We start from the raw sequence: 27,147 nt of genomic DNA on the forward strand, positions 1-27,147 counted from the left end.
TCTCCGTATCTTGTTAGGGTCTCCCTTCAGTAATATCGAACATGCTCCGTGGCAGATATAGGAAGACCTTCCGTTGAACAAATACTGGGCACATACAGAAACTGTTGACGGAGAATCATATTAGTTCATCCGCCTCTCGGAGGCAGGGTAATGTTACCTGGTCGAGTTCTCGGACATTGATGGCCATAATCAAGTAGCCATATTTAATATCTCCAGGAAAAAAAAAAAAACCCAAACTCCGCGATTAGTATAGACACTATGTGACAGGAATTGAGGTTTCTGTGGCTTGTTTCTGCCAAGACCTCAAGACCTCCTCGCCACTCCTCAAAAGCCACGCTCGGAAGGGAACCGAGCCCTGTGCCCCTACTTCAGAACCCTGGCCAGGTCTGGAGTCGGGGACCCAGTCCTCGGGCCTGCCATCCGATCACTGCGTGTATATAGACTCACTACCTCGCCCCGAGGGCTCAGTTCAGTTCCAGAAGCACAAGCTCAATTCAGTCGCTTCCTCCATTCCTGCCCTGCTCAATCGAGCAGTTACCCACTCTTACGTGTCACACACTATGAACATGTGCCTATGATAATACCAGACATCACAACACCAGATGAATAAATCAACATCACGAGAATAAACAGTTTCACTATCCTCATCGTCACGCGCAAAATAACACCCCGAGACATTCATTTTCTTGTGTCTACCATGAATGATTATTAATTATTGACGACACCACAACTTCACGAACATAATTCGTGTACCGACGAGCCCTGACCAAAGGCATGGCGGAGTAGGAGAAATAAATAAATAATTCGTGTAATACTTCATCTCTGCTATCAAACTTGGTCTGAATCATCTGCCACGGATTTAAGGGGACCATATCACCAACAAAAAATAACACGGTTGACCAGTAATTAGTATATGTACATAATTACCTCATATAACCTCGGCCTAATTACTCGTCCGCTGTCCTGACGAAACACGGCAGATGGAAGAATTCGCAACTCTGGATCGGATGATTCCCTTCGCGTCTCAAAGCGTAACACAACTTTATCAACGGCAACCTAGTACGATCGTAATATAGCGCACGAGATGAATGAGATGGCAAGCCGGCCCGACGATCTCAAACACGCATCTCACGTCCTGAAACAAGGCATTCCCGCGGCGGGACGGAGGGATCATCCAGAACACTCTCAGTACATGGGATGGGCATGGGTTTCTTATCCCCGACATTCCGATATCAAAAATCGGACATCGAAAAGATATTGCATGGAGCCATATCCCGTAACACCACCATCTATACCCAAAGGCCGTCATCCAATGAGGGATATTACCAAAGCAGCAGTATCGCAACACGATACCCAGTCAGTCTATAAGCTGGAATAAACAAACGCCTCCGAAATGCGGTGTGCCGAGGGACCCTTCTGCGAACGTGTATTGTACAAGACCGCCGCCTCCTCTTACACGCGGCTACACCTTCCCATCTCACCATAATCTTTTGACATGCCTCCTACCGAGGAAGTCCGACGCTCAGAGAAGCAACTTGCGAGGGTCCTCAATGTACTCCTTGACCTTGACCAGGAACTGGACAGCTTCCCTTCCATCCAGCAGACGGTGGTCGTAGGTAAGGGCCAGGTACATCATGGGGCGAATCTCCACCTTGCCGTTGACGGCAACGGGGCGTTCCTTGATGGCGTGGAGGCCGAGCACGGCGGTCTGAGGCAGGTTGATGATGGGAGTGCCCATCAGGGAACCAAAGACGCCGCCGTTGCTGATGGTGAAGGTACCACCGGCCATGTCCTCGATCGTGAGCTTGCCGTCACGGGCCTGGGGTTATTTGTCAGCACTAGAACAACATTCGGGCATACAGAAAGCCTCGAATAACACGCACCTTCTTGCCCAGCTCAGCAATGGTCCTCTCAATACCAATCATGTCCAAGGATTCAGCGTTGCGCACAACGGGTGTCACAAGACCCTTCTCAGTGGCCACAGCGACGCTGATATCGACATAGTCCCGGTAGACGATGGTGTCGCCGCCGTTGGGGCCCTCGATGGAGGCGTTCACGATCGGGAGGTCACGCATGGCAAGGACACAGGCACGAGAGAAGGCGCTCATGAAGCCCAGCTTCACGCCCGTTTTCTTGAGAATCTCGTCCTTGTACTTGTTGCGGAAGTCGATCAGGGCGGACATGTCAACCTCGTTGAAGGTGGTGAGCGACGCGGCGGTGTTCTGCGACTGCTTCAGGCGCTCGGCGATGCGAAGGCGCATCCTGTTCATCTTGACCTTCGGAGGGGGTTAGCATGGGGTTGGAGAGACACATGTCAACCTGGGGAACCACATACCCTCCTCTCCTCGCGGCTGCCAAGGGTCGGGGCAGTCTCAGCAGCAGCGGCAGGGGCGGCAGGCTTGCTGGCCGCCGGCTTGGGGGGTGCAGGAGCGGGCGCAGCCGGTGTGGGAGTTGCAGGCTCTTGGGGCTTGGGGGCCTCAGCCTTGGCCGGCTCAGGCGCGGCGGGCGCCGACTCCTTGGGAGCCTCCGGGGCCGGGGCCGACGGCTTCTCGCCAGACGGGGCGCCACCAAGCTCAATTCGCGCCAGTTCCTGGCCGACAACCACAGTATCCTCCTCATTTGCAAAGAGCTCCTTCAAAATACCGGCCTCGGGCGCATTGACGGCAACATCGATCTAATTGGGACAGTGTGTAAGTCGAGGCTCGACAATGCAACCAGCCCAACTAGCCTAACCGGGAAACGGAGGTTTGTGTACCTTGTCGGTCTCGATGGTCGCAATCTCCTCGTCCTGCTCGACAAAGTCGCCCACGGCCTTGTTCCACTGCTTCAGGGTGCCCTCGCTGATCGACTCGGCCATCTGCGGCACCTTGATGACCACGTCGGCGTAGGTCCGGACATGCTGGAATTGCAGGGGCAGCTGGCGCAGAGCGTAGGTGGTGTTGAGGGAAAGCCGGGGGGCGGCACGAGCCGCGAGCCGCAAGCCTCTGTACAGCATGTCGGCGGGTGTTGAGGCGAGGGTTGGCGGAGCTATTTGGATGAAGGTTGGGGTGAGGGAATTGGCGGTTGCAGCGGGAACGAGGAAAGTTTCGGCCCTTTGGGAATGCAGAAAAGGCGTTGCGTCGACGGAGCAAGGGAAACGGCTGTCCGGAAAACTGGGCCCGGCAACAACAAACCTGGAACCAAGCAACCTACAGCAGGGATTGAGTGCACCAAGGGCACTGAGATGGAGCAAACTCGAGGAGATAAAGTTGGATGAACAGAGATGCAAAACGGACGGGGGGACGCACCCTACACGAAGAGAAAAGAGAATTTTCAGAATACTTAAAAAGGTCATACTTTTTGGCGGCGACACATTTCAGCAAGCCTTGCAAGTCAGCAGCGTCCCGGCCCCTACGTCAGGGTTAGCGCGGCGCTGCCGGGAGGTCTGGTGACCTTGAACAACAGCTCTGGAGCGCCCAAAGAGTCTCGAATTTCTGCATCCTGGTCCAATGCCTTGCAGCTTTCCCATCCAACATGGATTACCGTAATGTTTGGTATCACGGCGCTTCGGCACTCTGGACGGAAACATGGATCCGCCACTGGATCTTCCATGACGGGCCAGACAGTGAGGCTGCGGAGCCACAGTGAGGCTTGAACCCAACGATGGGACCCACTACCCCCACTCGTTGAAGCCTGAGGCCACAACAAGCCGCCAATCCACTCCGCGAATTGAGAGCTCCCGATATCCAAGCTCAGAACCAAGAGACCAGCACCACCACCAGCTCGCCGCCACAACCCAACGTCCCAGGCTTCGCCACCGCGATTGGCGCACGAAACAAGCGACCGCCAGCCGCCACGGCTACTCACAGCTCTGACCCGTCGGGAAGAGAGGAGGCACGAAGCCGCGAGTTCCAGCATCGGGATATTCCTCGCTCCAAGACAACATCATGTCGTCGACACGGCAGGCAGCGCTGTCAGTCCCTTCGTTCTCTCCCGAGACTTCTGCAGCGCACACAATCCCCGAGTTCCCGTCGATATCGCGCCTCAAGCCTCACTGCTGACACTCTGTTCGGGATCTTAGTTCTCTCTACCGCCGGTCACTGAAGCTCGCCCTCGACTGGACCGTGCACCGTAACCTCTGGCGCGGCCAGGCGCTCTACATCCGGTCCCTGTTCGAGGCGAATCGCAATGTCACCGATCCGAGACTGCAACGGGTGCGCACTATCCTTTCTCTCGAACCTTTCTTGGCTGTTAGGACTCTGTCGCGATGGGCAGGAGAGGGCGACAACGACAGATGGAAATTGGGCGATGGCATGATTTGGAGGAGACACGACAGACATGATGTGGACTTGAGCTAACTTGAGAACCTCGCCTGCGCACAGGAGTTGTTGAAGGAGACGGAGAAGCTCCTGGAATACTGGAAGCACCCAGACCCATACATCCCCCCAGGGGCTCCCGGAGGTTGGCATCCCATCCCGCGTTCCATAAGATTTGGCGGATTTCTGCCGGCTCTATGGTCTTTTGACATTTGCCAAAATTCCAGCTGCTGACACGCTTGACAACAGGCTCCAAATACGAGCGCAATCTTCCATGCCCCAACCTGAACCGTGAGCCACTCCACCCCCCACATCCCGAGCATTGCCTCTCAGTGATTCTGACACAGAGATGTCGATTTCCAGCTCCTCCGCCGCTCAAGTTTTGATGTGGAGTTGGGATTTGGGTCAAAATTAGTACAATAGGCATCTTGTTCATTGCGGAATAGAACGTCAAATCGACCGTCATTCGTGCCAAAAACCCTCAAATGTGCAGGCAATAACGTGTTGGAGTCGACGCGAGGTCACGCAGATATCGAACTCTCACCATACTCGGGGGGTTGGAGTAATGCTCTAGTTGAAAATGTCACATGGAATTATGTGGCCCAGAAAAGGTGCTCAAAAGGTATTCTCATTCGTGACCATGACCATGCCCATCATGGGATTAATGTACAACCCAAACAGCGCAGAAAACACCCAGTTACCCGAAACCGTGACCCCGATAACCATGAACCCAGCTTGCCGACCAGAAAAACAGAAGAGAAAAGCAAAGCGCGACTGAACTTAAAGCTCCTGAGACGGGTTCTTGCCGGTCTTGCCAGTCTTCTTGGGCAGCAGGTCTGGAGAGGAAACCGTTAGCATGTGGAAGTGACGCGACACGTCGAAGCGAGGGAAACATACTTTGGTGAATGTTGGGAAGGACACCACCCTGGGCGATGGTGACGTGCCCAAGGAGCTTGTTCAACTCCTCATCGTTGCGGATGGCGAGCTGGAGGTGGCGGGGAATGATACGAGTCTTCTTGTTGTCGCGAGCGGCGTTGCCAGCCAGCTCGAGGATTTCGGCCGCAAGGTACTCAAGGACAGCAGCCAGGTAGACGGGGGCACCAGCACCGACGCGCTGGGCGTAGTTGCCCTTCCGGAGGAGACGGTGGACACGGCCGACAGGGAACGCCAGACCAGCCTTGGAAGAACGGCTAAAGGGAAATGCAATGTTAGAAGCCGTGTTGCGGATGCAAGACGCGTCGATTTGTGATGGATCGAAGTGGGCAAACCACCAAGATCCATCGGGATCGGAACGCGGGGGAAAAGGGCGCGACTTACGATTGAGCGTTCTTGGTGCCGCTCGCCTTGCCACCAGCCGACTTGCCGCCAGTCATTTTGAATAGTTGGGTTGGGTGGTTTTAAAAAATGGGTGAAGTTGAGAAGTTGGTTTGGGATGTGGGTGACTGGAGAGTCGTTGAGTTCGCGGTGGTAATCGATGGAAGAGCAGATGGTTGTTGATGGGAAGTTGGCAGAATGATGTGTGGTGGGGGATTCGCACGTTAAGTAGTTTTCCGCGTTGGGGCGCAAGATCACGAATCACCCGCGCCTCGCTTTGCTTGTTGATCGCGGTCATGTGGGGCTAATCCCAAAACGGAAGTGTGCATGGAGTTGCGGTTTCGCGGAAGCCGTAAAAATACCAGGCAGGTGCCGCACACCGCTGATTGGTCCGATTTGATGCGATTACATTCCCACTTGGAGCCCTCTTAAAATCAGAGCCGTCCAACCCCTCGATTGATCCTGTCAGGGTCCCAAAAAATAACATGCCGCCCTGCCTTGCAAGTCCCACGCCGGGCGCATTTTGCTTCGACCACAGCAAACCGACGCGACTGACCCTTGGCAGGGGTCTGATAACGACACGTCGACCTCACTTCACCGCGTCTTCATCCCCATGCCTCTGTGATTTGGACTTCGAAGCTAACCGGTCCGACTTCAGAGTTTGACTTTGGTCCAGCTCTTCTCTCCAACCAATGCCGACGCGTCGCTGATCTCTGATGCGCGACTTGGTCCCAGGCTTGGGATCACTCGAAATTTCCGAGTTGTCCGCTTCGCCCACCTGTCCCTTCCATGGTCGTTCATCGTCGACGGACCTCTTTTCTCGACCGGTCTTGCTCGATGACCCTTTCCAGCTCGGGTATCCCGCTTGGTTCGGTCTTGTTTGGCAGGTTCAGCCGGTTCCAGTCCGTTTTGTTCATCATGGATTGATACGGCCCTTTTGAATATGGCGTTGGACCTAGACTTTCGGGCCATTTCCACGCATTCTCGCCCGATTTTCATGACTATGACCCTTCCCTTGTATTCTGGTCCAGAAGTTGGGTCTTTGGGCCCGATCCGGGTTCAAAACCGACCTCTTTTGCCCCTCCGGCTCTCTCAAACCAAGATCTTGGACCCCAGACCCCCAGATCTGGGTCAGGTAGCTAGATACACTCCGTACCTGGCCTCCGGGCTCCATGTAGCTTCACAAATCGGTCCTGAACCCTCGTCAATCTGCTCCGATCTCGTGAAACCCCATGTCCGTGAGGTAGAAACTGGGCCCGAGGCGGGTCTCGAGGCGCATCTTGCGGCTCTTCCCGCTCTCCCGGGTCCCGGAGACGCTGCGTCTCGAGATGCCGTTTGTCATCAGATCGTCTCCGGATGGTCTTCCCCAGGTCTTGGGAGCCGGATGGAGACTGCTTCCAGACGCCGTGGGCCAATCATGTTTGGGGACAGCCTCGTGTAAGGCTGAGCGTCGTGGTCTCGACACGGATCACGCACCATGACACACCTCGGTCAGTCTGCCGAGGGTGTCCACCGGTAGTCCGTGTGGAGGCATGCATCCCTGCGGAAGTCTCTTTGTGTATGCATGTGTTTCTACGGATGGAACCGAGCAAGCATCTTGTTGGGATTCAGTGTCTCTGGGACAGGATGGACTCTATCTACTTTGGCCCATGTGGTGGTGGAAGTGGACGTTCGTCAGGAAGTTGGATGTTGTCAGAGGCAAGATTGTTTGCCAGGCTGAGTGGCCGACCCCCTCGATCTCTGAGGGCTGCGGCATGGATCAAAATCAACACCAAATCAAAGCCAAAATCTGGGAACCAAACAAAAATGGAGAGCTGGAAAATGGGTGCAATGCAAGTGCGACCTGCGTTACGTGAAGTCCGGGTTGCGCCGCTCTTTGCGTGTAGGCCGGTGGCTGGTTGCCTTTTTCGGCGTGTTATGGCGCTTGGGCCATCGCGTCACCCTGTCGTTCCTGCCCTGTTTCGTTCCAGAGGACCCGCCTTTTGAGCAGTGTGCCGCTTTCTGGTGGATGGATTATTTTTCGCCAAATCACGTCGCGGATTGAGGTCGGTCCCACTTTTCCGTGCAAGTCAGCCAAATCAGCAGGGCCACTCTCGGGAGTCGCGTCCAGCTACAAAAGGCGTCGCCCCCTCGCCGACTTGCCATCTTCCACCACCATCAACCATCTTCCTTTCCGCAACAAACTCGCTGCCCACGACCGACCGTCGCGCCCATTCCATCAAGACTTTCCAGTCACATCAACTAACTTTTTAATTCTCAACCCCAAATCCAATTTTCAAAATGCCGCCGAAGGCCGCCGCCGAGAAGAAGCCCGCCAGCAAGGCTCCCGCCACTGCCTCCAAGGCTCCTGAGAAGAAGGATGCCGGCAAGAAGACCGCCGCCTCCTCTGGCGAGAAGAAGAAGCGGACCAAGGCCCGCAAGGAGACCTACTCCAGCTACATCTACAAGGGTGAGTTCCATCCAGTCTCGATCCGATTCCGACGCGTTCTTTTCGCGCCTCGGATTCCATCGCGCCACTTTCTGGTCAATGACTAACATCCACCCCAGTCCTCAAGCAGGTCCACCCCGACACTGGTATCTCGAACCGTGCCATGTCCATCCTGAACTCCTTCGTCAACGGTGGGTTCCATCCAGATCTGACCTCCCAATTCCGACTTTCATTTTCTAACTCGATTCTCAGACATCTTCGAGCGCGTCGCCACCGAGGCTTCCAAGCTCGCTGCCTACAACAAGAAGTCGACCATCTCCTCCCGCGAGATCCAGACCTCGGTCCGCCTTATCCTGCCCGGTGAACTTGCCAAGCACGCCGTGTCGGAAGGCACCAAGGCCGTCACCAAGTACTCATCGAGCACGAAATAAGTGGCGGTTGTTGGGTGATGGTTGGCAGTTTCCTTTTCTCGTTTTCCTTAGGGCGATGGGTTTCGGCATTTGGGAGTCACGATGAGGTTGGCCAGGGGCGCACGTGCTGCTTGGGACCTCTAATGCAACGCGTTACGGGATGGTCTGCTTTTGGGGGCACTGTTTTTTCCACGGTTTAGGTATGGGGTTTGCGGCTGTACAATACATGCCTTGACATCAGGGTTTTCGGGCGAAATGGAATCGTGCATATGACCACAAGATCGCGCTTCAAATTTGTGAAGTTGAATGTCTGCTTTGCCCCGCTTTCACGAGGCGCGCGCTGTCGCGACGCGTCCCGCGACCAATCCACTCATGTCACCAATGACGGATGTCAAATAGCCTCATCTTTTGGAATACCCTGTGCACTTCTGTGGCTCGTTTGGTTATCACGTCAGGGTTTGTGCATACACGATTCAGTTCCAACAATGCGACTGCTGTGTCTTTCGGCCAAATGTGACAATCCGTCGACTCCGAGCCTGCCAGCGATGTTGGCTCATCATGGAGGCGCATGTGCCATGTTTCCGAGTCATCTTAACCGAGACCTGCCTTGGAGCGCTTGACCACCTGGACCACTGGCACCAAGATGCCCTTGTTGTCCGCTGCACCTAGCGCCATGCCCTTGGTCCAGCCCATCTTCTCTAGCATGGCGCGGCCCTTGTTATCTGCTCCCAACTCCGGGACGGATGCTCCGACAATTTCTCCCTCGCGCGGGGTAAGCGCCTTGTAAGAACTGCGGCCTCCGGCCGGCTTGGGCGAGTTCTTCCCCTCTCCTCCTCCCTTGAGATCGGTACGGTGGAAGTACTTGCGGTAGATGCGCGTCGCGGCTTTGTCGACGTGGATGCTGACCTCCTTGCACTGGAGGTCGGAGAAGCGGATGGTGCGTTTCGTGCGGTGAAGGACGGGCCGGCGCTGATCGCCGCTGCCGATAGATTGGGATTTGATCTCGAATTTGCTGGCGAGTTCATGAAGGATTTTGCGGGCGTGTTTGTCGAGAGGTGGGAATTCAAGGCTAGGTTGATGTCAGTATGCCGTTATCTCTTTGGCTTTCTCTTGGTGTGCGTGATACGTGCAATGTGGATGTGTAGCGTTTGATGGGAAACAACATACCGATCAACATCTCCCAGGAGGAACGAGCACAGCTCGGCCTTCATATCCTCCAACTTCATGCCGGTCGGGTACTTGACACTCAAGCTATCCGGATTGGCATTCTTGCCCAGCAAACCCTCGGCGCGAAGAGCCTCTCGCTCCAGCTTCCGCTCCTTCTTACGTTCGCGGTCCTTCTGCCAGGCGATCCGCAACGCCGCCTCGATCTCAGGATCATCCACATTGAACTTGGGGGGTTGTTTTTTGCCCTTGCGCTTTCGTGACTGTGCTGCTGCCATCTGATCCCAGTCACCCAGGTCCAAACTGTCAAGGGCATCAGCAACTTGGGAGGCACTGGGACGTTGACGGTAGTTTGTTTTGGTTTTGAGTTTCGTGTGTGATGTCATGAAGCTGAACAGGTCGTTGTCACCAATCTCAAGTGCCTCATGCTTGGTGATGAGCTGGGAGATGATGTCTTCATCCATATCCCCATCTTCCATTTGTTCAGCGTCGCTGCCAGCTTCGCTGTCTTCAGATGCCTTGGACTTTTCCTCATTGGCAACGTCCTGGTTGTATGGCGAGATCTCATGGTCTGACCCGAAGTTGACAGCATGATGATCACCGCCCAGATCGCGACCGCCAGCGAAGGCTCGCAGGGCACTTGAGAGGAAGTCATCGTTGTCGGAGTCTTCGGCCATGTTGGCGATGTAGTCAGCTAGGATTGCATCTTCTTCCTCCTCGGCCTCCTTGTCCACAGCTCGAGTGCGTCTGCGCTTTGATTTTGATCCCTTCTCAGGCTGAGGATCATGAGCGACTTCGATGTCGATGCGATCGTTGCCCTGCGAAGATGGTCCTTCCACGGAAGACCCAGCCGTGTTGTCCGCCGGGTGGATTGTCGAGATGGGGTTGGGGCGTGAGGAGGTGGGAGGTTGAACTACGTGCCTGTTCGCACGTCCTTTAAACACGATGACCTCCTCGTCGCTGGAATCTGAAATTTCGGGTGACGCCCTGAGGCTGGGAATTTTTGGCGGAGGCAGGTTGGGTATCTCCACGGTCTCATCCCCTGTCGTGTCGAGAACAAATAAATCATCAAAAGATTGCGCTGTGCCCTTTGCTGGCTGGTCCTGGTTACTGATGGTCTCCACGCGGTCCCCAGTGACATCAACGAGGCTATCTTGCTGGATGCTCTCCATGGCTGCGTCGGGCTTATCTGTGCCTTTTGTCTCTACCGCAGACATCTCAACGTCTCTAGCCTGGAGGGAACGTTCAGAAGGTGTTGAGTCGTACACGGTGATGTTTGGATCAACGTTTGTGGAGGGATGAGCATCCTCGACACCTTCTTGTCCATCTACACCATCCCCAGGCGATGGCTCGTTGGTAAGTATTTCCTCCAGAGGGTTCATGGAGCCAGCGCTGATAAAAGTGACAGGTTTAAATCGGAGCTTCAGATCCCCCACATCCCAATTATGACGGGCTGCTGTGTTTCTGGCTTCGTCGGCCATGGAGAAACCTAGAGTGAGGTTAGACCCGGGTATACAGGTTTGGGTCTCTGATTTGTGTCATGTTCATACCATGTGACTGAGATTGTCCGTAGCCACGAGAACTAGTACTGGAGTTATTGTAGCCACCAGAATCCCACCAACCCGTCGTGTGCGATGAATTATTGAAACGGGAGTTGCCCCGGAATGGCGTTGAACGCCCTCTGTAAGAAGCACCCCTGCCCCTTGGGGCCTGCCATTTGCCTCGCTTCGGTGGCATGGCTGTTGCGTTGGCTGAGTACCTATACAACTGACCACAGTCGGTGTTGGTGTTGTTGGTGGGTGACGCTTGTTCTGGATGTGGCAAGCCTGAGTCTGACAAGGCCAAACGGTGTGATGCTTTAGGGAATCTTGGCAAACCGAAACAAGCACAGTTTCAGAGGTTGACTCGACACTGAAGAAGAGTACGAGTAGAGAAATGCTTGGCTCAGAACGAGAGGCCTTATGGAAAGGAAACTTTATTAGATGATATTCGCTGAGGTCGGTGGCTCGAGCACTTGGGTCGAAAGGCTTTGAGCAAAACGTCAAATCGAAGTCACCAAAAGTCTGAGCAGGTCCAAACGCCACAAGACAAAAGAACCACACTCCCAGCAGGGTTAGGGGTTGGAATGACAGGTCCGTCCAGGCGTCCAACACGAACACAACAGGGCGTCCACACAAGGCTGCAGGCGGTGGGGAAGTGTGGGTCTCGATCCAGGCCCCATGACATAACATGGGACGCCTTGTGTTGGAGAACAGCCACCTGCCGCGGGAAGCGTCCAACCATCTATCCCTCCCGTCTTGAGAACAACAACGGCAGACGGACACTTTAATCCAAAGACGCCCACAGATTCAAGTGAAGTCATGTCGTATGTTTGACCATTTCTGAAATCCTGATATCGCCGATATCCACAGCCATATTTAATTCCCGTCCAGGCAGTTGCCCTTGGCGCAAGCGGCATCTTGCAAACAACGTCATCCTCCCCACTCGTGTCCACATCCCCAGCATCTCGGCGACAGTCATTGAGCTGCTGATAAGAACATCCTATGAGTCGCCAGCGATCCTCAAACAACACCTGGCAGTCTGCCGTCTCCAGCACATCTCCAAAGCTTGCCAATGCGATGGAGGTCGCCAAAGCAGCCGGCGCCGAAGTTGGCCGTGTCGGTCGCCGCATCTTGCAGAAGATCTGGGACCCCGAACCTGTGAATGATCGTGCTTCGAATGAACCCGTCTGGTTGCTCGGTCGGTGCTATACTCTCCCGAAGAACCCCGAACCACAACCAGTGCCACACCGCGCCAACACTCCCCCAGCTGAGGGCGTCTCTCTTGCCGCCGCTGCTGGGCCAACCTCAACGGGTGCCGAAACATCTCCTTCCACCACCACTTCGCTCGGCGTTGAGCAGGTTCCCGAGACGCCACCTGACTCGACGGCGAGCAGCGTTGACTCCTCGCTTGCGTACGATGAAGAATCGGGCGAGGACGGCGGATGGCCGCCTGCATTCCTGGACGACTTTGAATCGCGGATATGGATGACCTACCGCATGGGCTTTGAGCTTATTCCGAAATCCTCTGACCCCAGGGCTTCGACTGCGCTTTCGTTCACCATGCGTCTCAAGACCTCCTTCGGGGACTTTATGGGATTTACATCGGATACTGGCTGGGGTTGCATGATCCGGTCGGGCCAGAGCTTGCTGGCAAATGCGCTGGCCATCTCCAGGTTAGGCCGCGGTATGTTCCTCTCCTTAGCTTTCCAGCTTTTAAACAGAATCTGACACAATGACTTGTAGATTGGCGCAGGACTACTGACCCGGATGCCGATCGAGAGATTCTGGCTCTGTTCGCCGACGACCCCCGCGCCCCGTACTCCATCCACAACTTTGTCAAACACGGTGAAGTGGCCTGTGGGAAGTACCCAGGGGAGTGGTTTGGCCCGTCGGCGACGGCGCGGTGTATCCAGTACGTCATCCCTATCCCAATCGTGGCATGGCGCCCATACTGACTATTCCCAGGGCTCTGGTGCACAAACACGAAAGCACGCTCCGTGTGTATTCAACTGGTGATCTCCCAGACGTCTATGAGGACAGCTTTTTGGCGACAGCCAAGCCCGACGGAGAAACATTCAACCCAACCCTTCTCTTGGTTTGCACGAGATTGGGTATCGATCAGATCAACCAAGTCTACGAGCAGGCTTTGATCTCGACCTTGCAGATGGAGCAGTCCGTGGGCATTGCTGGGTGAGTAAAACACCCCCATCCAAGTGACCTTCTACGAGCTAATACCCTCCCCAAGTGGCCGGCCCTCCCAATCCCACTATTTTGTGGGCGTTCAAGGCCAATGGCTCTTCTACCTTGACCCGCACCACCCGCGCCCGATGCTCCCGTACCGCGAGAACGTGCTCGAGTACACGCCTGAGGAAATCGCTTCGTGCCATACACGACGTCTGCGGCACCTCCACGTCGAGGACATGGACCCGAGCATGCTGATCGGCTTCCTGATCAAGGACGAGGACGACTGGGACACGTTCAAGAGCGCCGTTAAACACGTGCAGGGCAAGTCAATTATCACCGTCTCGCCTCACGACCCCGCCCTGGGGATGGGTGTGGAAAGGGCGGAGGCGATTGACGAGGTGGAGACGTTGAGTGATGAGGATGATGACGATACCATTCTTCATGCATAAGCTTAATTGTTTGGGATTACATGTTGGGGATCATGGTTTGTAGGAAGGCTGCCGCCGGGTGTTTTTTTTTTGGCGTTCATTGGATCCGCTTTCTCGGGGTATGTTTGGGTCAGAGGATGAAGGAAGTCAATGGCCGAGACCGCATGTGAGCGTCGGCTTGTCAGATGGTGGGTATATTGCTCTATCAACCAAACACCGCTTCATGGTAACTACTCCAGGGCGGCCACTGGGCCCTATCGGGACTTGAATAGGGGTATCCTCCACCACCGCCCCATGATGGTTGGCATACGTCGTGTCTGGACTGGTGGCTTCTGCGGCCATCATCACCGTTTCTTCTTCTTCCCGCCGCCGGACTTGGAATTGGACACAGGGACGGGAGCGGCGTGGCCAAACTCCCTGATGTGATCGAAGAGCTTGGTTCTGGATGTGAAGGTTTCGCTGCAGCGGGCGCACTTGTGCTGTTTGAAGTGTTAGGTTGTTATGTACGCCTCGCATGGGTTCAGTTGCGGTGGAGTGGAAGAAAGTGTAGGAAGCTGGTAGGAATGTGTAATAAGCTACTCACCGAAGCCCCTGCCGCTTCAGCCTCTGCTGCTGCTTGACGTGCGGCCTTCTTTTCCCTCTTTAACTTGGCTTTCCCGATCTTCTTGCCTCCTCCTTCGGCGGGTTTAGTGTCATCGTCGAGTGTTAAATCGTCGAGGCCAACCGCTGCAGATTCCGCAATGTCCTCGCCGGGTTTCGAGGGCTTCTTTTTCTTCCCAGGACCATTCAAGATGCGCTCCTCGACTACTGACCGTGGGGCGTATTCGTCCTCGAAGCTAGACTCGGATTCATCTTGTTGTTGGGGGCTTTGCGGTGGCTTTCCTGTCGACGGCTTCACCTCCTCACCCTCCTTTGTTTTTGTGCTTCCAGCAGTGGCCTCGGGTTCTTGATTGTCCTCGTCTTCGTCCTCCTGGGGTGTCTGTATCGACGGTGAAGGTCCGGGCTCCTCTTCGTCCAATTCCAGGTGCGCATTTTCCTTCCTCATCTGCCTCTTTAGCTGCTGGACGGCCTTGATATGCTTCTTGCTCTTCTCGTGCGCCTCGAACTGCTTCTCGCTCTTGAACGACTTGTTGCACACAACACACTCAATCTCCTCCACCTCGTCCTCCTCCTCGGACATGGAATACTCGTCGTAATGCTGGTTGTCCTCGTCATTGCGGGACTGCGCCCATTCAGGGAGCACGAACTCGGCCAGCTTCTCCTGGTTTGCCGCCCTCTGCCGCGCGGCCTGGGCAGCGGCCGAGTTGCGCAGCATCTGCTGCCGCTCGGCCTCGGATTGGGTGTTGGGGACGTAGCGCGGATCGCGCTTCTTAACGAAGGCAACGAGCGAGATGACAGCATCGTTGTACTCGCGGATACCCTCTTCGCGAAACTTTTTGTTCTCCTTTTCCATGAGCCGGCGAATGCGGCGGTCGGGCGCGTCGGACAGGCGGTACTTGTCCCGCCAGCTGAAGGATTTCTTGGTGGAGAAGCTGGACCAGACGTTGTAGAATCGCTTGGCCACGGTGTTGTAGTCGTCGGTGGACTTGCCGAAGGGAGGATATTCGGTGGGTGTGATACCGGCCCATTGGCAGGCTGCGGTTTCTTCTGCGGCGAGCTGGTCAAAGAACTCGTTGAGGATGCCGAAGAAGCCACGCGGGCTGTCATCCATGGGGACCGCGGAGTTGAAGCGGCTCATTAGAGCGAAGATGGCATTGGCGGAGGTGTGGTTGGCGAACGACTTGTCTGAAGGCGGGACGCCCTCAGCAGCCACATCGTCTTCCCCGCTGAGGATGGCATCGCGGTGGGAGTCGTACCAGGCGCGTTCCTGGGGGTCTATTAGGACTTCGTAGGCGGCCTGGACTTCGGCAAAGCGTTTGGTGGCATTCTCGATGTCGTTGAGGTTCCGGTCTGGATGAAGTTCGAGGGCTTTCCTTTTGTATGCGCGGCGGATTCTGGGAGACCGAGGGATCAGAAGGCTATCCTTTGCACATTCATGGATTACGAGAGATAGCGAACCTACTCCTCCTCAGTGGCCGTTCGCTCTACCCCGAGCAGCTCGTAGTAGCAAGTTTTCCGCGGAGCGGCGGCGGCCTGGCCGTCCCGGGGAGCCGACTGCTCGGCACCCATGGTATGATATTATCAGGGTTTTTTTTGGGACAATAATTGGGAAAATAAGAAATCAGGCCACTGCGTTCGAGACTGTAGAAAATATGTAGAATAAGTGCGTGGCCTGAAGAATAGCCATTGTTTATCCGTCAGCATCTACGTTTTTGGAGAGGGCAGAAACCATGCAGTCATGGTGAATCATAGTGGGGGCGGGGCAGCCGTTACAATTTGTTACGCTATGATACGTCCAGGCTGCGCCTGAACCGCCGGATCACTGAGAAACCCCAGTCCAAGACCCCCCCCTCTTTTCGTGTAATCTTGCCATTTTTACCATCCATGGCCAGCGAGATTGTCACCTTGAACGCCCACATTTCCATGAGTTCGGCTGCATGCAGAAAAGGTGTCATGGTGCCTTACATCAGACCACCAGGCCACCATTAGCATAGTACTTTACAGCATTCACCCCGCTTTCCCGGTCCCTCAACCGTCTCCAACTTGATGTCAAAAGTGGAGGATTGTTTGGGGTGCCTTGAGGTGAATTGTTTGAAGCAGATTGCACTTCGGAACTACACCCATCATGTCCCGTTTGCCACCACCAAAAGCCTTGGGCGTTTCCCAAAGTAGAAATGATTCCACCGGTCCATGTGGGCAACCGCCTCGACCTCCAACGCGGACCTACTAAACTTAAAGGATGCATCACGCGCCCCCAGGGTTACCTCAGTCATGACTGAAGGTCCGGCAATTCAACCCCCCCTGATCCAATCCCCTACCTCCACTACTTACACCTGTTTTCTACCTAGAACATCAGCTGGACGGGCGCACAAAGAGGCGACGGAAGCTTGGCCACCTGCCCGGACTAGGCCGCCAAACAGAAACAACATACATAAATAAATCTCTTAGGTCACCAGAGAATCCTCGGGGAAAGGAGATCAACTCGGCTGCCGCTGGGGTCGAAGTGCTGCTTTGACATAACTGTCATACGCTTTATTTCTCACTTCATTCATTTACGTATGACCTAGTCTTCTTCGTTAAGCGAGTCTCATACCATTCTCTAACCTTGTCAGTTAGTTCGTTTCTGTGGGCCGGCTGGACGCAGACCTTCTTTCGAGTTGCCAACCTAGACAATAACTGCGGTTCTCTCAGAGGGAGAGCGCTGTGGTACATTGGACTCGTTTTGCGCCATGACTGGGCTTTCCTTTGACTCATTACCGTTGCCGTCGTTGTTGTCCGCCTTCCTGCTTGTCCCTCCGCCATCACCATGAAGTTCGGTCACGCGTTTCAAGAAGCCCTCGCGGCGGATAGATACCCGCAGCATTGGGTCGAGAAGGCCGTGCCCTACCGGCAGCTCAAAAAGATCCTGGGAAAGGTTCGCGAGGAGCTCATCAGGAATGGCTACACCCCCGAAACCCTACAGCAGCTCCTCCAGAAACACGATGCCGAGTACCGCCTCGAGACAGATTCGTCGCATTTGCTCAAGCCGAAGCTGGTCGTGCGTCCCGGAATCAGGGCATTACCTTCGCCCACCGCCACGGAACCGTCTTCTAAAGAACCCAGGAAACTCGCCCAAGTTGAGGCCGAGGGTCTCTCCACGTCAACGCAGCCAGACGCTTCCTCTTCGAACGGGAACGGTCATGTGAACGACAGCTCTGACCCAGACGAGTGGGTCAAGATCCCCCTCGACTCAGACGCGCGCTTCTTCAGCATCCTCCAGACCGACGTCGAGGAGCTCGACACGCTGCAAGAAGCGGAGCGAAAGGCGATGAACGACCAAATCCACGTGCTGGGTTCCGAGATCGCCGAGGTGGCCCGGCCGCGCAAAGGCCTGGTACGCCTGTCCAAATCCGACCTGTACCGCTGGCGCGAGATCTTCGAGCTCTACCTCGCCGCCGAAGTCTTCTTCTCGACGACCGAAGCCGAGGGCGGACTGCGCAAGAGCGAGGCTGCGAGGAAGCAGCTCGTCTGGTTCCAGGAGGAGGTCAACAAACGCCAGCTGCCGCAGAAGTTCAAGGTCGAGGCCAGCGCGGTGGCGTATAATCAGTTTTTGGCGCTCAATGCTACGTTGTTGCAGAATCTGAGGTTTCAGGAGTTGAACCAGACCGCGGTGACCAAGATTATCAAGAGTGAGTCGAGGAGCAGCCGAGGAGCGTGGTGAGGATACGGAATACTAACAAGAACGCAACAAGAATTCGACAAGCGCACTTCCCTCGGCGTCAAAACGACGTTCCCCAAGCTCATGTACTCGGCCCAGATCATCTCGGGGAGCATATCCCGGGACATCTGCGCCCAGCTGGCCCGGGAGGTGGTCAACCTGGTTCCACAGGTGGTGGACTTTTCGTGTAGCATCTGTGAGTCTCATCCCCGGTCTCACCAACTCGTGACTCACATGGTGGTGATTCTGAGACTGACTTGTCTGGTCTTGGCCTCTCTATCTGCTGGCTACCCATCCGCCTCGAGTGCACCCACCTCTTCTGCATCCGGTGCATGATCAAGATGCAGAACCAGAACAAGCGGTTTTGTCCGCTGTGTCGGGCTGAGGTGGTGCAAAAAGCCAATGAATGTAAGCCTTTGTGTGTCTGTTCATGTTTGTTGACCTCGGTATTCTAACTGGACGGAATCTAGCAAATATCGACGAGCAACTGGTCCGGTACCTCGAAAAATGGTTCCCCAAGGAAACCAAGGAGAAGCAGGCGTTCAACGAGCTCGAGAGACGCAGGGAGCTGTTTGGCGATCTCTATGTCGACGAGCATCCACCACCACCATGTGTCGTGATGTAATGACAGAGGGCGTCAGAGGGTGTGGTCTGCAAAGGGTGATGATGGTTGGGTAGAGTGAGTGCGTTATTCCTGGGATTCTACTGCACAACTTCACTCGGAGGCGCACAAATAGAACATGGCAGGATACCTCAACTAGCATCCTATGTAAAATCTAATGTCTTTTCCCCTCCTCGACACATTCCCGACTCATGACCCAGTTCGATTTATTGTGACTCAACGCCGACTTCCTCCGCGGCCTTCAACGCCTCCTTAAACACCTTCACAATATGCTCCGTCTCCTCTAACCCAACACTAATCCGGACCAGATCCCTCTCCACGCCAAACTGCTCCGCCCAATCCAGCTCGTTGTAATGCGCCAGCAGCACGTACGGCGAGGTCAGCGTAAAGTTCGTGCCCAGGCTCGGTCCCTTGGCGGTATCGACGGCGTCGTAGAAGGCCATGGCCTGCTCTTTGCGATGGAACACCACCGAAATCAACCCTCCGTACCCGCCGCTCGGGAGCCTACACGCCTCGTAGTTGGCCCGGGACTCGTTGTACCGCGGATAAAACACCTTCTTGACGAGCGGGCTCGCCCTGAGGACCTCGCAAATCGCCTCGGCGTTGGCGTTCACCCTGTCGATGCGGCTCACAAAATCCCGGCTGTTGCGCTCCATGAACATGACGTCCTCGGGCCAGTAGGTATCCTCGTACTCGGTGTGCGCCCACTCCTTGAGCGCGGCGTAGTAGCGCGAGTTGGGGTTGAAGATGGCGCTGCCGCCCATGACGTTGCAGTCCCCCGAGAAGATCTTGGTCAGGCTGCTGACGACGATGTCGGCGAAGGGGAGCACGTTGATGTTGGCAAAGGTGCCGATGGTCTCGTCCACCACGACGGCGAAGTCGTACTTGTCGGCGAGCTGGCGGATGCGCGCCAGGTTGGGGCAGGTGAGCAGGGGGTTGCCGGGGAATTCGCAGAAGAGCGCCAGGAACCGCTCGCCGGCCTCGAGGCGCTTCTCCAGGTCGTCCAGGTCCGACTCGGAGGCATGCCCGTAGAAGACGACGCCCGGACCGAACTTTTGCAGGATTTTGAGCGTGTCGACGTACGGGAAGCCGAAGTTGATGCTCTTCATGTTCCCGCGGGCGCCGAGCAGCGCGCGGTGGGAGTTGAAAATGGCGCTCATGCCGCACGGGTAGAGGTAGACGTCCTCCTCGCGGAGGTTGACGATGCCGCGGGAGTTGGAGGCCATCTCGCCCTCGGGCGGCGGGGAGTGAGACAGCTCCGAGTTGCTGCGAAGTGCGCCGGCGATGCGCCGCTTGATGGCCGACTTGGCCGGCTGGACGAAGGAGACATCGAGGTTGCGGCCGAAGCGCTCTTCAAGGAAGCGGATGGATTCGGACTCCTGCGCATCCTGGGATGAGATTCCATTCTGGTTTGGTGGGGGGGAAGGGCTGGATTTCTTGGTCGCGTCGATGGATGACGGACGCTGGTAGCGTTTCGGGCCACGACATGGCTTGGGCTTCTCAATGGCTCCGTTTGAGGCAGCGATGTCGCTTTCGAAACGTAGGAGACCGTCCCTGAAGAGGCCGTGGCAGAACTCTGCCCGGCGACTCGAGATGCCCTCGCCGGAGTGCTGCCAGTACTGTTTCAGATAGGGGAAGGACTGCTCGTCACCGAGAACAGCAGAGATTTCAGGGCAATACTTTGCCAGAGCTTCGGGTGCCGGCCTCGCTGGGTCCAGAATGAGGTGCACGGTGAGGACCGAGGCCGCGATCTCCGGGGGCGCTTGGGCATTGATGAAGGCAATACACCTTGCGGCGACCCGGCGTGTCGGGAACAGGAAGGCCTTGGTCTTGTTGGTTCCTGATTTCTCTAGGATATCGGCCGCGAAGGCTTGGACGCTCTTGTGGATGAAGAAACTTGGAAAACATCAGTATATGACTCAATATACGTGCTGAGAGCAGGGCGAGGCGTACCGTGGGTAACCCGTCGTCATGCGGCCCACGACCCAGTCCTGGCCTTCCTCATAGCCGATATTGGCCTTCCATGTTGGCAGCGAGACGCTCAGGGCCTGAGAAGCTCTTGTCAGTTCACCATAAGTTTTATTGTCTTAAGCGCAGTTTATGAAGGGGCACTCACGTGAACTGTATGCGGGGGGATGGACTCCCCTAGACTGATATCCGGCATTTCCAAAGTCTAGTTGTTTGAATTTGTGACAGTATCTCTCTCGTCAGAAACAGCAATGTTCTGAAGGTGTCCCTGGTTAGGTAGGTATGGGAACCTGGAAGGAATGTGATTTATGGAGAAAACCCTTCACAACCCGGAACGACGCGGTGTTATCAGTGAAGCGTTGAGTCACTGCCGCCAGGGGGAACCTTTCACAGCAGCCAAGCCGAGATGCGCCGGGGATCCAGTGTGTATGTATGTATGTAGGTATGTAAGTACCTGAAGTAACCCCAGGATCGGGAGCAAGACAACGGTTGGTGAATGGAAGAAGATAGGCAAGGGAAACGAAACAGGGAAGTATCCGCGGAATAGTCCCGCTCGATGGGAGTGCCACCCGGAAGCTCAAGGGCCAGTTTAGCTTGTACTTATGTATGTACGTATGTGTGTAGCCAACTAACCTGGAGGTCCTCCCACGCCCACGTTCACGTTCGTCACGGGGTCCGGGTCTGTGTTCGTTGTCACGTCTTTTGTCCACAACAAGTTGGTTGACGTGGGCAGTTTTTGGGTTAAAAGTGACCGGTGAGCCAGACAGGCAGAGTCGGTCAAGGAAGAGCTGGCCCAGTCAAAGTTAAAAAAAAGTCTGTTGGTATGTACAACTGTACCTATGTGCAACCAGGCCCAGACACAACGGTATGTGTCGAGTCAATCAAGGTGCTGCCGGGGCGACCTCCCTTCCCTACGTCCCGGCACACCAGGCAAATCCATTCCGACCATCGGAGGACCCAGACTTGGTCTGTGTGGACAAAATATGGGGAATGCAGGCTCCGTATCGTGTTCCTGGTTTTGCCTGTGACAGAACCGGACCCACGGGGAAATGTTGAAGCCATTCTTGGGCCCGGCATGGGGGAAAGAAAAATAAATTCGATGCTACACCTTGTCCAACGGCAGTTGATGCAGTTCGTGGGGTGGAATTGGACTGTGAGAGGGACATGCTGCCAAGGACACCAGACTGCGGGATGAAAGTTGACAAAGGCCGAGGCTCCCGTCTCTTCTGTCATCAAGAAAAACTTCTCCCCCCCGCACTGGGTGCTCTTTCCAGGCCACGACCGCTGGAGACATCCCGCAGACCGGATCGTAAACTTACGTAACATTACTGTCTGTTACGCCTCGTGATGGACATTCCAGGTTGTTGCACAACACCAACACAGACAACCAACACCAACACCACAAGCACCGAGATGCGCTTCACCCTCCAGACATAACGCCGTACATCTTCATACCATACCATAATGAGACATAGCCATACATCACAAGAAAGCAAAGAAATATCGTGCCATTTCCCGAGACATCCGACCCAATCCAAAGAAAATTCCCAAACCTTATTCCAGAAAAACATATCATACCCAAAAACGGATACCCAATACGCCACCCAACCTGGAACATGCAACAGAAAGCTCCTTGTTCAGAACATGGCAGACCATAACCCAATCCAACCCTCAAATAAACATCCATCCATATCCCATCACAGCCATTTATCGATACCTCTTCGCCCCGACGCAGCTAATACTGTCGCTCGGCGCGATACTATCATCATCCCCGGGCAACCCATCATCTTCCTCTTCCTCCCACTCATCCTCTTCCACCCTACTCGGGGGCAACGGCACATGCCTCGTCGAGTACGACGCTGACCTGCCATACGACGGCGCCCTCACGGTCTCATACACCAGCTCCCTCTCCCTTTCCCGTTCCCGATGCCGCTCCCGCTCGTGGCCAGCCGAGATGTAGCTCGGCGAGCGCGACTCAGGCAGCGGCACGTGCCTTGCCGACACGTAGCTGCCCTCGCGCGAGTAGGCTTCACGCGCGCCGGTCGGGGTGAGTTTGTAGGTGGTTGTGGTGATCACTCTGCTGCCGGAGCGGGAGTGGTGGTGCGAGGGGGAATCGTAGGGGTCGAGGACCGGCGGGGGAGGTGGCGCAGGGGCGCCGCGCAGGGTGCTACTTGACCTGTGGCTTCTCGCCGAGACGTAGCTGTCGCGGTCGGGGGTGTCGTAGGTGTAGGCGCGCTGGACGATGGGTGGGTGGCGGGCGGAGCGGGAGGAGTAGCTGGTTCGGTGCTCGACTACCTCGGCGCCGGGGTAGGGGTCGCGGTAGGGCGTGGATTCGCTGCGAGTGCGGCCCGAGGAAGGGCGTGAGCGGGTCGAGGCATGGCGGCGGCCGCGGAGATCGACTTCGTAGACGTCTTCGAGATCTCTGTTCCGCGGCGGAGCTTCCGAGTAGCGCGCAATGTACTCGGGCGGGGGCCGGCGGTAGTCAGAACTGGTAGGGTAGTAGTCGTCGTCGTCTTCATCGGGGTAGCGGGGCCTCTCGATGGTGCGCTCGACTTCGACGTAGCGACCCTTGCGGTCTGAGTACCCGTCCACGTACTTCTCCGGATAGGTGGACCGGCGGGAGAAGGATGGTGGATCGTAGTCGTCACCGCGGTATGAGCGGCCGCCCTTGTCGCGTTTCGTCATGTTGTTGTATGCGTAAGCGCCCATGGCGGCGGCGGCGCCAACTCCGAGCAAGGTCCCAACGACAGCGCCGGCGCTCAGGCCGTTGGAATTCTCTCGCGCCGACTTGGCTGGAGCGTAACTTGATGTCCCCGTCGTCACGCTGCGACGGAAGCTTGGCCGGGGAGCGTCGTCTTCGTCGTAGTCGTCGTCGTAGGCGGGGGCCGGGGCGTATGACCGTCGGGTAGGTGTCCGGACGGAAGCCTCTGACGCCGAGCTCGGGGAGGGTAAAGACGAGGTGGCGACGTCGTAGTTCCAGGTCAGGATGCGGGTAGCTTCCTCACTCGTCGACCGCGTGTAGCGCACGGTCGAACCGGTGTAATGGGGCGGATATTCTGGAGGAGGCTGGTAGACTATCTCGAGCATGTTGCCGACAAAGTCGGTTATAAGCACACGAGTACCGCCACTGCTGGCCTCTATCCGGCGCGCAGAAGCAACGCCACTGGGGTACGCGTAGGGATCCGAGGGGTGGCGAAGGACGGCCTGCTTTGCAAACTGGTATGCGTCTTCGGCTGCGTCGGCAGAGGGAGCGCTGAGTGCAAGGTGGGATCTCCTCAAGGGGCGTTCTCTGCTCGAAATGACCTGACGGAGCTGCAGGAAAGGTGTGTTGGTCAAGTCGGCGAAGGTGACAGAGGGGAAGGGGCCGCTGCCTTCTTTGGAGAAGTATCGCAAGCCCAACGGCTGCAGGATGGCCGAGTAGAAGGAAGTCGACGAAGGGAGGTGGTCAACCTCCAGAAAGGGAGGCATTGGTGCGAGATTTAGAATATTCTCGGAGAAGCCGGGCACGGACAGCTGTCGACAGCAACAGAAATGCCGGCGGCAACACGACCAGTTCAGCACAGGACAGCGCAGCCTACCTAGCCTTGGGCGGGGGTGATGGCCAGCTGCGGTAACGTTAGGGTGCGAATGTGGTGTGCGTGTCTTGCGTATGGTTGTCCACCACGGGTGTGTGTCGCACGGGTAGTCGGAAACAGGCAGGGTCCGAAGGTGAGCGCGCACGCAAAACGAACGACTGGGTATGGCGGGGGCTGGCGGCACAATGCGGCTAGGCGGGAAAAGCCCTGTTTGTGCCAGCGAAGGGGCTTCACGGGCCAGTCACAAGCCCACCTCGTCAGGTTGTGAGGCCGGAGGCCAGCAACGCGGACGGCTGAGAACCACAGAAAAACAGCGCCACGGTGAGCCGAGCCTCACTCACTAACGGCGAACTGACAGCCACGGAGACGGAGGCTGCTAGAGGTCAATGTTGAAGTGGGTTGGCGTCCAAGGACGGGCTGGGATCCGGTTTGTTGGTTTGTCCGTTGAGAGGCAACCGTGTCGACGACGAGGGGCGACAGCGGAAACAGCGGGGGCAACGGAGAGGCAACGGCGAGGCAACGCGCAGGATCCAGGACTTTCTTTTGTTGCCTCGGGCCGTTGCAGGGCGCCTGTCTGGCTTCTTCTGGTTGCGTTGTCTCGGGACGAATCCAAGATTTCGAAGCGACCCTGTCACGGGCCAAGTGCGGGTTGAAGGTGCTGCTGGGGGGGGGGGAGGAGGGAAGAAAATGGCTCCTTCAGATAGGTAGGTTACCTGCAGCGGTCAAGAAACACAGCCCGTTTCTTCTTCTTGCTAGGTCACCTTGACGCTGTCACACCGTCACATGATGACGGGGTCTTGAATCATCGCCATGCCCATGGCTCAGAAATCCCTCGGAAATCCAGAAAATCAACATGATTCCATCGACAGTCCGTCTCGTGCTCAGTCACGACCCCGAACAACCGGTGCTGCCCAACGGGTTTGAGGGGGCATGATGGGCATGATGGGCATGATGGAGCCCTGCGCGGCCCGTGCCCCGCAGCAGCCCAGCTTCCAGTTAGCAGCAGCGGCAGCAGCGGGCCTGCAGGAGTGCCAGGGACGACAGGAGACCCGAGACCAGCATATGCAGATGAAGCACTTGGCAGCACGGCGACACATCCCTCATGGCTCATATGGCCCGTTCGGGTCAACTACAGGAGGGGCATATGACGGGCATATCGGGAAGAGACCTCGTGCCACGGAGCTCAACGTCGTGAGGGGTGGAGGCAAGATACACCTAGCATCGTCAGATATGGAAGCAGGACTGGACTCGAAGAAGCATGAACACGCGTCGTCCAAGATCGAGTACCCAGCAGATCAACAGAGAGTAGAGACGCACGAGGCCAGGGCGAGCATGCCCTGATCCGAGACTTCATTGGATCTTGTTCTCTTTCCGAAGGTCCAATGGGCCTTAACGCACCTCGCATGTGCGACCTGCATCATCTGCATAGCATCCCAAAGGGAGACTTGCCAAGGTGAGCGGGTGGGCGGGTGTCAGCCCGAAAACATGGAGAAGGAGGGGGAGGTCGACTTTTCTTCGGCGTTTTCCTGTCGAATGAAATCCGGTACTCCGTCAAAAAAGCTTGCTGGATGGACTTTTCATTCTTCTGCCCGCCCTGCATTTTGCTTGGCCTCGCCACGTAGGTACCAACCCCACGCTGTCAACCTCTGTGCCTCGCCACCCGCTAGCCGGAGTCTTTGAGGATTCTGTCTTGACTCGTATGAATGAACTTATGATGCTTTGTACGTAGTAGCAAAAGGAAAAGGTGTTTGCCTCCGGGAAGCATGTTTGTTCAGCAACCTGTCGGAAAGTTCGGGGGCCATGAGGTGGAGAAATCTCTACCCCGGATCCAGCCCCCGACCCGTCTGACAGCCCGTCGGGAAGATCAAGCACCCAGACATGTACATACATACATCCATCCCTACATACCTCTTGAACCTACGAGCAGCACACCCACCGGTCATGAACCTGAAGGGTTACATGCTCCCCTCTCTACAGCCCAGCGGTTCATGTGGCGTTGTGATTGGTGCCGCCGCCGTCGGCCCCGTCGGTGTGTGTGCATCCTTCTTGCATGCATGAAAGCTCTCGTTGCCCGACCTGGCGATGAGGACCCTATTGGACATCAGTAGCCACTAGTTCAACAGAGACAACCATGGCATGGAAGACTTGGGCAATTTTGACAGACGGATGCTGGGGCAGTAGTCGAGTCTATTCGATGAAGCTGTGGTTTCTGCAGTACGCCTTGCCACATGTACAGCTGCGGGGTAGCAGAACGCATATCGGGCCAAGCACCCGGAAAAAAGTTGACGGATTCTAGCAGTCTTTCTCACGAACGGCGCAGAGGCAGGAGATGGAATCATTGACGTTTGGCCAAGTCCTTCGGGTGTACGTACTATCATCTGACCGCTCCTTATCACTGATCAGACACAGCCCTCTGACCTGTCACTATCGCGGCGGTGAAGCCAGCGCCCCGTCTCTCAGCCTGCCTTGACCTAGGACCAGGCTTGTCACCGGCGAGGCTTATGATCAGGATTGCGCATCAGAGGAAATACAAGAAAAGAACGCAACAGTAAGTTAGCCCGGCATCAACACCGACCATTAGAGCAGCCATAGACCGTATCAGAAAGCAATGACATCTATTGAAAGAGGAATAAGGGGAAGACGCAGGCCAGGTTGAAGTGGCAAACTGCGCAGACGACGAAAGCGTCTTGGGTATCCGTTGTTGAACGCCCCATGTTTTGGTTGCAAAAACACCGACAGCTCAAGCACAGACATCCCAAGTTCCGGATGACAAAGGGCCCTTGACCATGATGTTGTATCACGGAATGGGCGCCAATGCAACCGCAGCTCTCCCTAACTGAAAATAGAGGGCTGGCCAGATCTTTCGATCCAGTCCCCATATTCCCCATGGTCAGTCGAGTTGCGTGGACGGGACATCTTCA

The 27,147-nt window shown here is 56.0% G+C and overlaps 14 protein-coding genes across 14 annotated transcripts; 5 read left to right on the top strand and 9 right to left on the bottom strand.

Annotated features, from left to right (window-relative positions):
• Window positions 1-1,522: 1,522 nt before the first annotated feature.
• On the bottom strand, window positions 1,523-2,995 carry VTJ04DRAFT_10633 (uncharacterized protein; the record flags this gene model as incomplete). Its single annotated transcript, XM_069358394.1, has 4 exons — window positions 1,523-1,819; window positions 1,884-2,276; window positions 2,336-2,674; window positions 2,756-2,995. The coding sequence occupies 4 exons, from the start codon at window positions 2,993-2,995 to the stop codon at window positions 1,523-1,525; spliced, it is 1,269 nt and encodes a 422-aa protein (XP_069213962.1).
• A 931-nt stretch (window positions 2,996-3,926) lies between these two features.
• VTJ04DRAFT_10634 (uncharacterized protein) lies at window positions 3,927-4,681 on the top strand (the record flags this gene model as incomplete). Its single annotated transcript, XM_069358395.1, has 5 exons — window positions 3,927-3,952; window positions 4,061-4,193; window positions 4,362-4,440; window positions 4,545-4,586; window positions 4,659-4,681. 5 exons carry the CDS (start codon window positions 3,927-3,929, stop codon window positions 4,679-4,681), a joined length of 303 nt encoding a protein of 100 aa, XP_069213963.1.
• Window positions 4,682-5,075: 394 nt separating this feature from the next.
• Window positions 5,076-5,668, bottom strand: VTJ04DRAFT_10635 (uncharacterized protein; the record flags this gene model as incomplete). Its single annotated transcript, XM_069358396.1, has 3 exons — window positions 5,076-5,131; window positions 5,193-5,485; window positions 5,613-5,668. The coding sequence occupies 3 exons, from the start codon at window positions 5,666-5,668 to the stop codon at window positions 5,076-5,078; spliced, it is 405 nt and encodes a 134-aa protein (XP_069213964.1).
• A 2,221-nt stretch (window positions 5,669-7,889) lies between these two features.
• On the top strand, window positions 7,890-8,468 carry VTJ04DRAFT_10636 (uncharacterized protein; the record flags this gene model as incomplete). The annotated part of the gene is made up of 3 exons (XM_069358397.1): window positions 7,890-8,058; window positions 8,157-8,228; window positions 8,290-8,468. 3 exons carry the CDS (start codon window positions 7,890-7,892, stop codon window positions 8,466-8,468), a joined length of 420 nt encoding a protein of 139 aa, XP_069213965.1.
• Window positions 8,469-9,038: 570 nt separating this feature from the next.
• VTJ04DRAFT_10637 (uncharacterized protein) lies at window positions 9,039-10,783 on the bottom strand (the record flags this gene model as incomplete). Its single annotated transcript, XM_069358398.1, has 2 exons — window positions 9,039-9,516; window positions 9,615-10,783. The coding sequence occupies 2 exons, from the start codon at window positions 10,781-10,783 to the stop codon at window positions 9,039-9,041; spliced, it is 1,647 nt and encodes a 548-aa protein (XP_069213966.1).
• A 1,446-nt stretch (window positions 10,784-12,229) lies between these two features.
• VTJ04DRAFT_10638 (uncharacterized protein) lies at window positions 12,230-13,785 on the top strand (the record flags this gene model as incomplete). Its single annotated transcript, XM_069358399.1, has 4 exons — window positions 12,230-12,836; window positions 12,896-13,064; window positions 13,118-13,342; window positions 13,398-13,785. 4 exons carry the CDS (start codon window positions 12,230-12,232, stop codon window positions 13,783-13,785), a joined length of 1,389 nt encoding a protein of 462 aa, XP_069213967.1.
• A 2-nt stretch (window positions 13,786-13,787) lies between these two features.
• VTJ04DRAFT_10639 (uncharacterized protein) lies at window positions 13,788-14,072 on the bottom strand (the record flags this gene model as incomplete). Its single annotated transcript, XM_069358400.1, has 2 exons — window positions 13,788-13,983; window positions 14,029-14,072. The coding sequence occupies 2 exons, from the start codon at window positions 14,070-14,072 to the stop codon at window positions 13,788-13,790; spliced, it is 240 nt and encodes a 79-aa protein (XP_069213968.1).
• Window positions 14,073-14,108: 36 nt separating this feature from the next.
• On the bottom strand, window positions 14,109-15,933 carry VTJ04DRAFT_10640 (uncharacterized protein; the record flags this gene model as incomplete). The annotated part of the gene is made up of 3 exons (XM_069358402.1): window positions 14,109-14,243; window positions 14,348-15,758; window positions 15,827-15,933. The coding sequence occupies 3 exons, from the start codon at window positions 15,931-15,933 to the stop codon at window positions 14,109-14,111; spliced, it is 1,653 nt and encodes a 550-aa protein (XP_069213969.1).
• A 1,237-nt stretch (window positions 15,934-17,170) lies between these two features.
• On the top strand, window positions 17,171-18,686 carry VTJ04DRAFT_10641 (uncharacterized protein; the record flags this gene model as incomplete). The annotated part of the gene is made up of 3 exons (XM_069358403.1): window positions 17,171-18,032; window positions 18,096-18,257; window positions 18,532-18,686. 3 exons carry the CDS (start codon window positions 17,171-17,173, stop codon window positions 18,684-18,686), a joined length of 1,179 nt encoding a protein of 392 aa, XP_069213970.1.
• Window positions 18,687-18,889: 203 nt separating this feature from the next.
• On the bottom strand, window positions 18,890-20,847 carry VTJ04DRAFT_10642 (uncharacterized protein; the record flags this gene model as incomplete). The annotated part of the gene is made up of 3 exons (XM_069358404.1): window positions 18,890-20,579; window positions 20,637-20,731; window positions 20,800-20,847. The coding sequence occupies 3 exons, from the start codon at window positions 20,845-20,847 to the stop codon at window positions 18,890-18,892; spliced, it is 1,833 nt and encodes a 610-aa protein (XP_069213971.1).
• A 903-nt stretch (window positions 20,848-21,750) lies between these two features.
• On the top strand, window positions 21,751-22,309 carry VTJ04DRAFT_10643 (uncharacterized protein; the record flags this gene model as incomplete). Its single annotated transcript, XM_069358405.1, has 3 exons — window positions 21,751-21,804; window positions 21,859-21,981; window positions 22,127-22,309. The coding sequence occupies 3 exons, from the start codon at window positions 21,751-21,753 to the stop codon at window positions 22,307-22,309; spliced, it is 360 nt and encodes a 119-aa protein (XP_069213972.1).
• A 49-nt stretch (window positions 22,310-22,358) lies between these two features.
• VTJ04DRAFT_10644 (uncharacterized protein) lies at window positions 22,359-24,119 on the bottom strand (the record flags this gene model as incomplete). Its single annotated transcript, XM_069358406.1, has 1 exon — window positions 22,359-24,119. One exon carries the CDS (start codon window positions 24,117-24,119, stop codon window positions 22,359-22,361), a length of 1,761 nt encoding a protein of 586 aa, XP_069213973.1.
• Window positions 24,120-24,229: 110 nt separating this feature from the next.
• VTJ04DRAFT_10645 (uncharacterized protein) lies at window positions 24,230-25,653 on the bottom strand (the record flags this gene model as incomplete). Its single annotated transcript, XM_069358407.1, has 3 exons — window positions 24,230-24,519; window positions 24,583-24,887; window positions 25,544-25,653. The coding sequence occupies 3 exons, from the start codon at window positions 25,651-25,653 to the stop codon at window positions 24,230-24,232; spliced, it is 705 nt and encodes a 234-aa protein (XP_069213974.1).
• Window positions 25,654-26,841: 1,188 nt separating this feature from the next.
• Window positions 26,842-27,114, bottom strand: VTJ04DRAFT_10646 (uncharacterized protein; the record flags this gene model as incomplete). The annotated part of the gene is made up of 1 exon (XM_069358408.1): window positions 26,842-27,114. The coding sequence occupies one exon, from the start codon at window positions 27,112-27,114 to the stop codon at window positions 26,842-26,844; it is 273 nt and encodes a 90-aa protein (XP_069213975.1).
• Between the last annotated feature and the right edge of the window lie 33 nt (window positions 27,115-27,147).

Source organism: Mycothermus thermophilus (genome assembly GCF_041956435.1).
Source record: "Mycothermus thermophilus strain CBS 625.91 unplaced genomic scaffold VTJ04scaffold_8, whole genome shotgun sequence".
In the NCBI taxonomy this organism is placed as follows: domain Eukaryota; kingdom Fungi; phylum Ascomycota; class Sordariomycetes; order Sordariales; family Chaetomiaceae; genus Mycothermus; species Mycothermus thermophilus.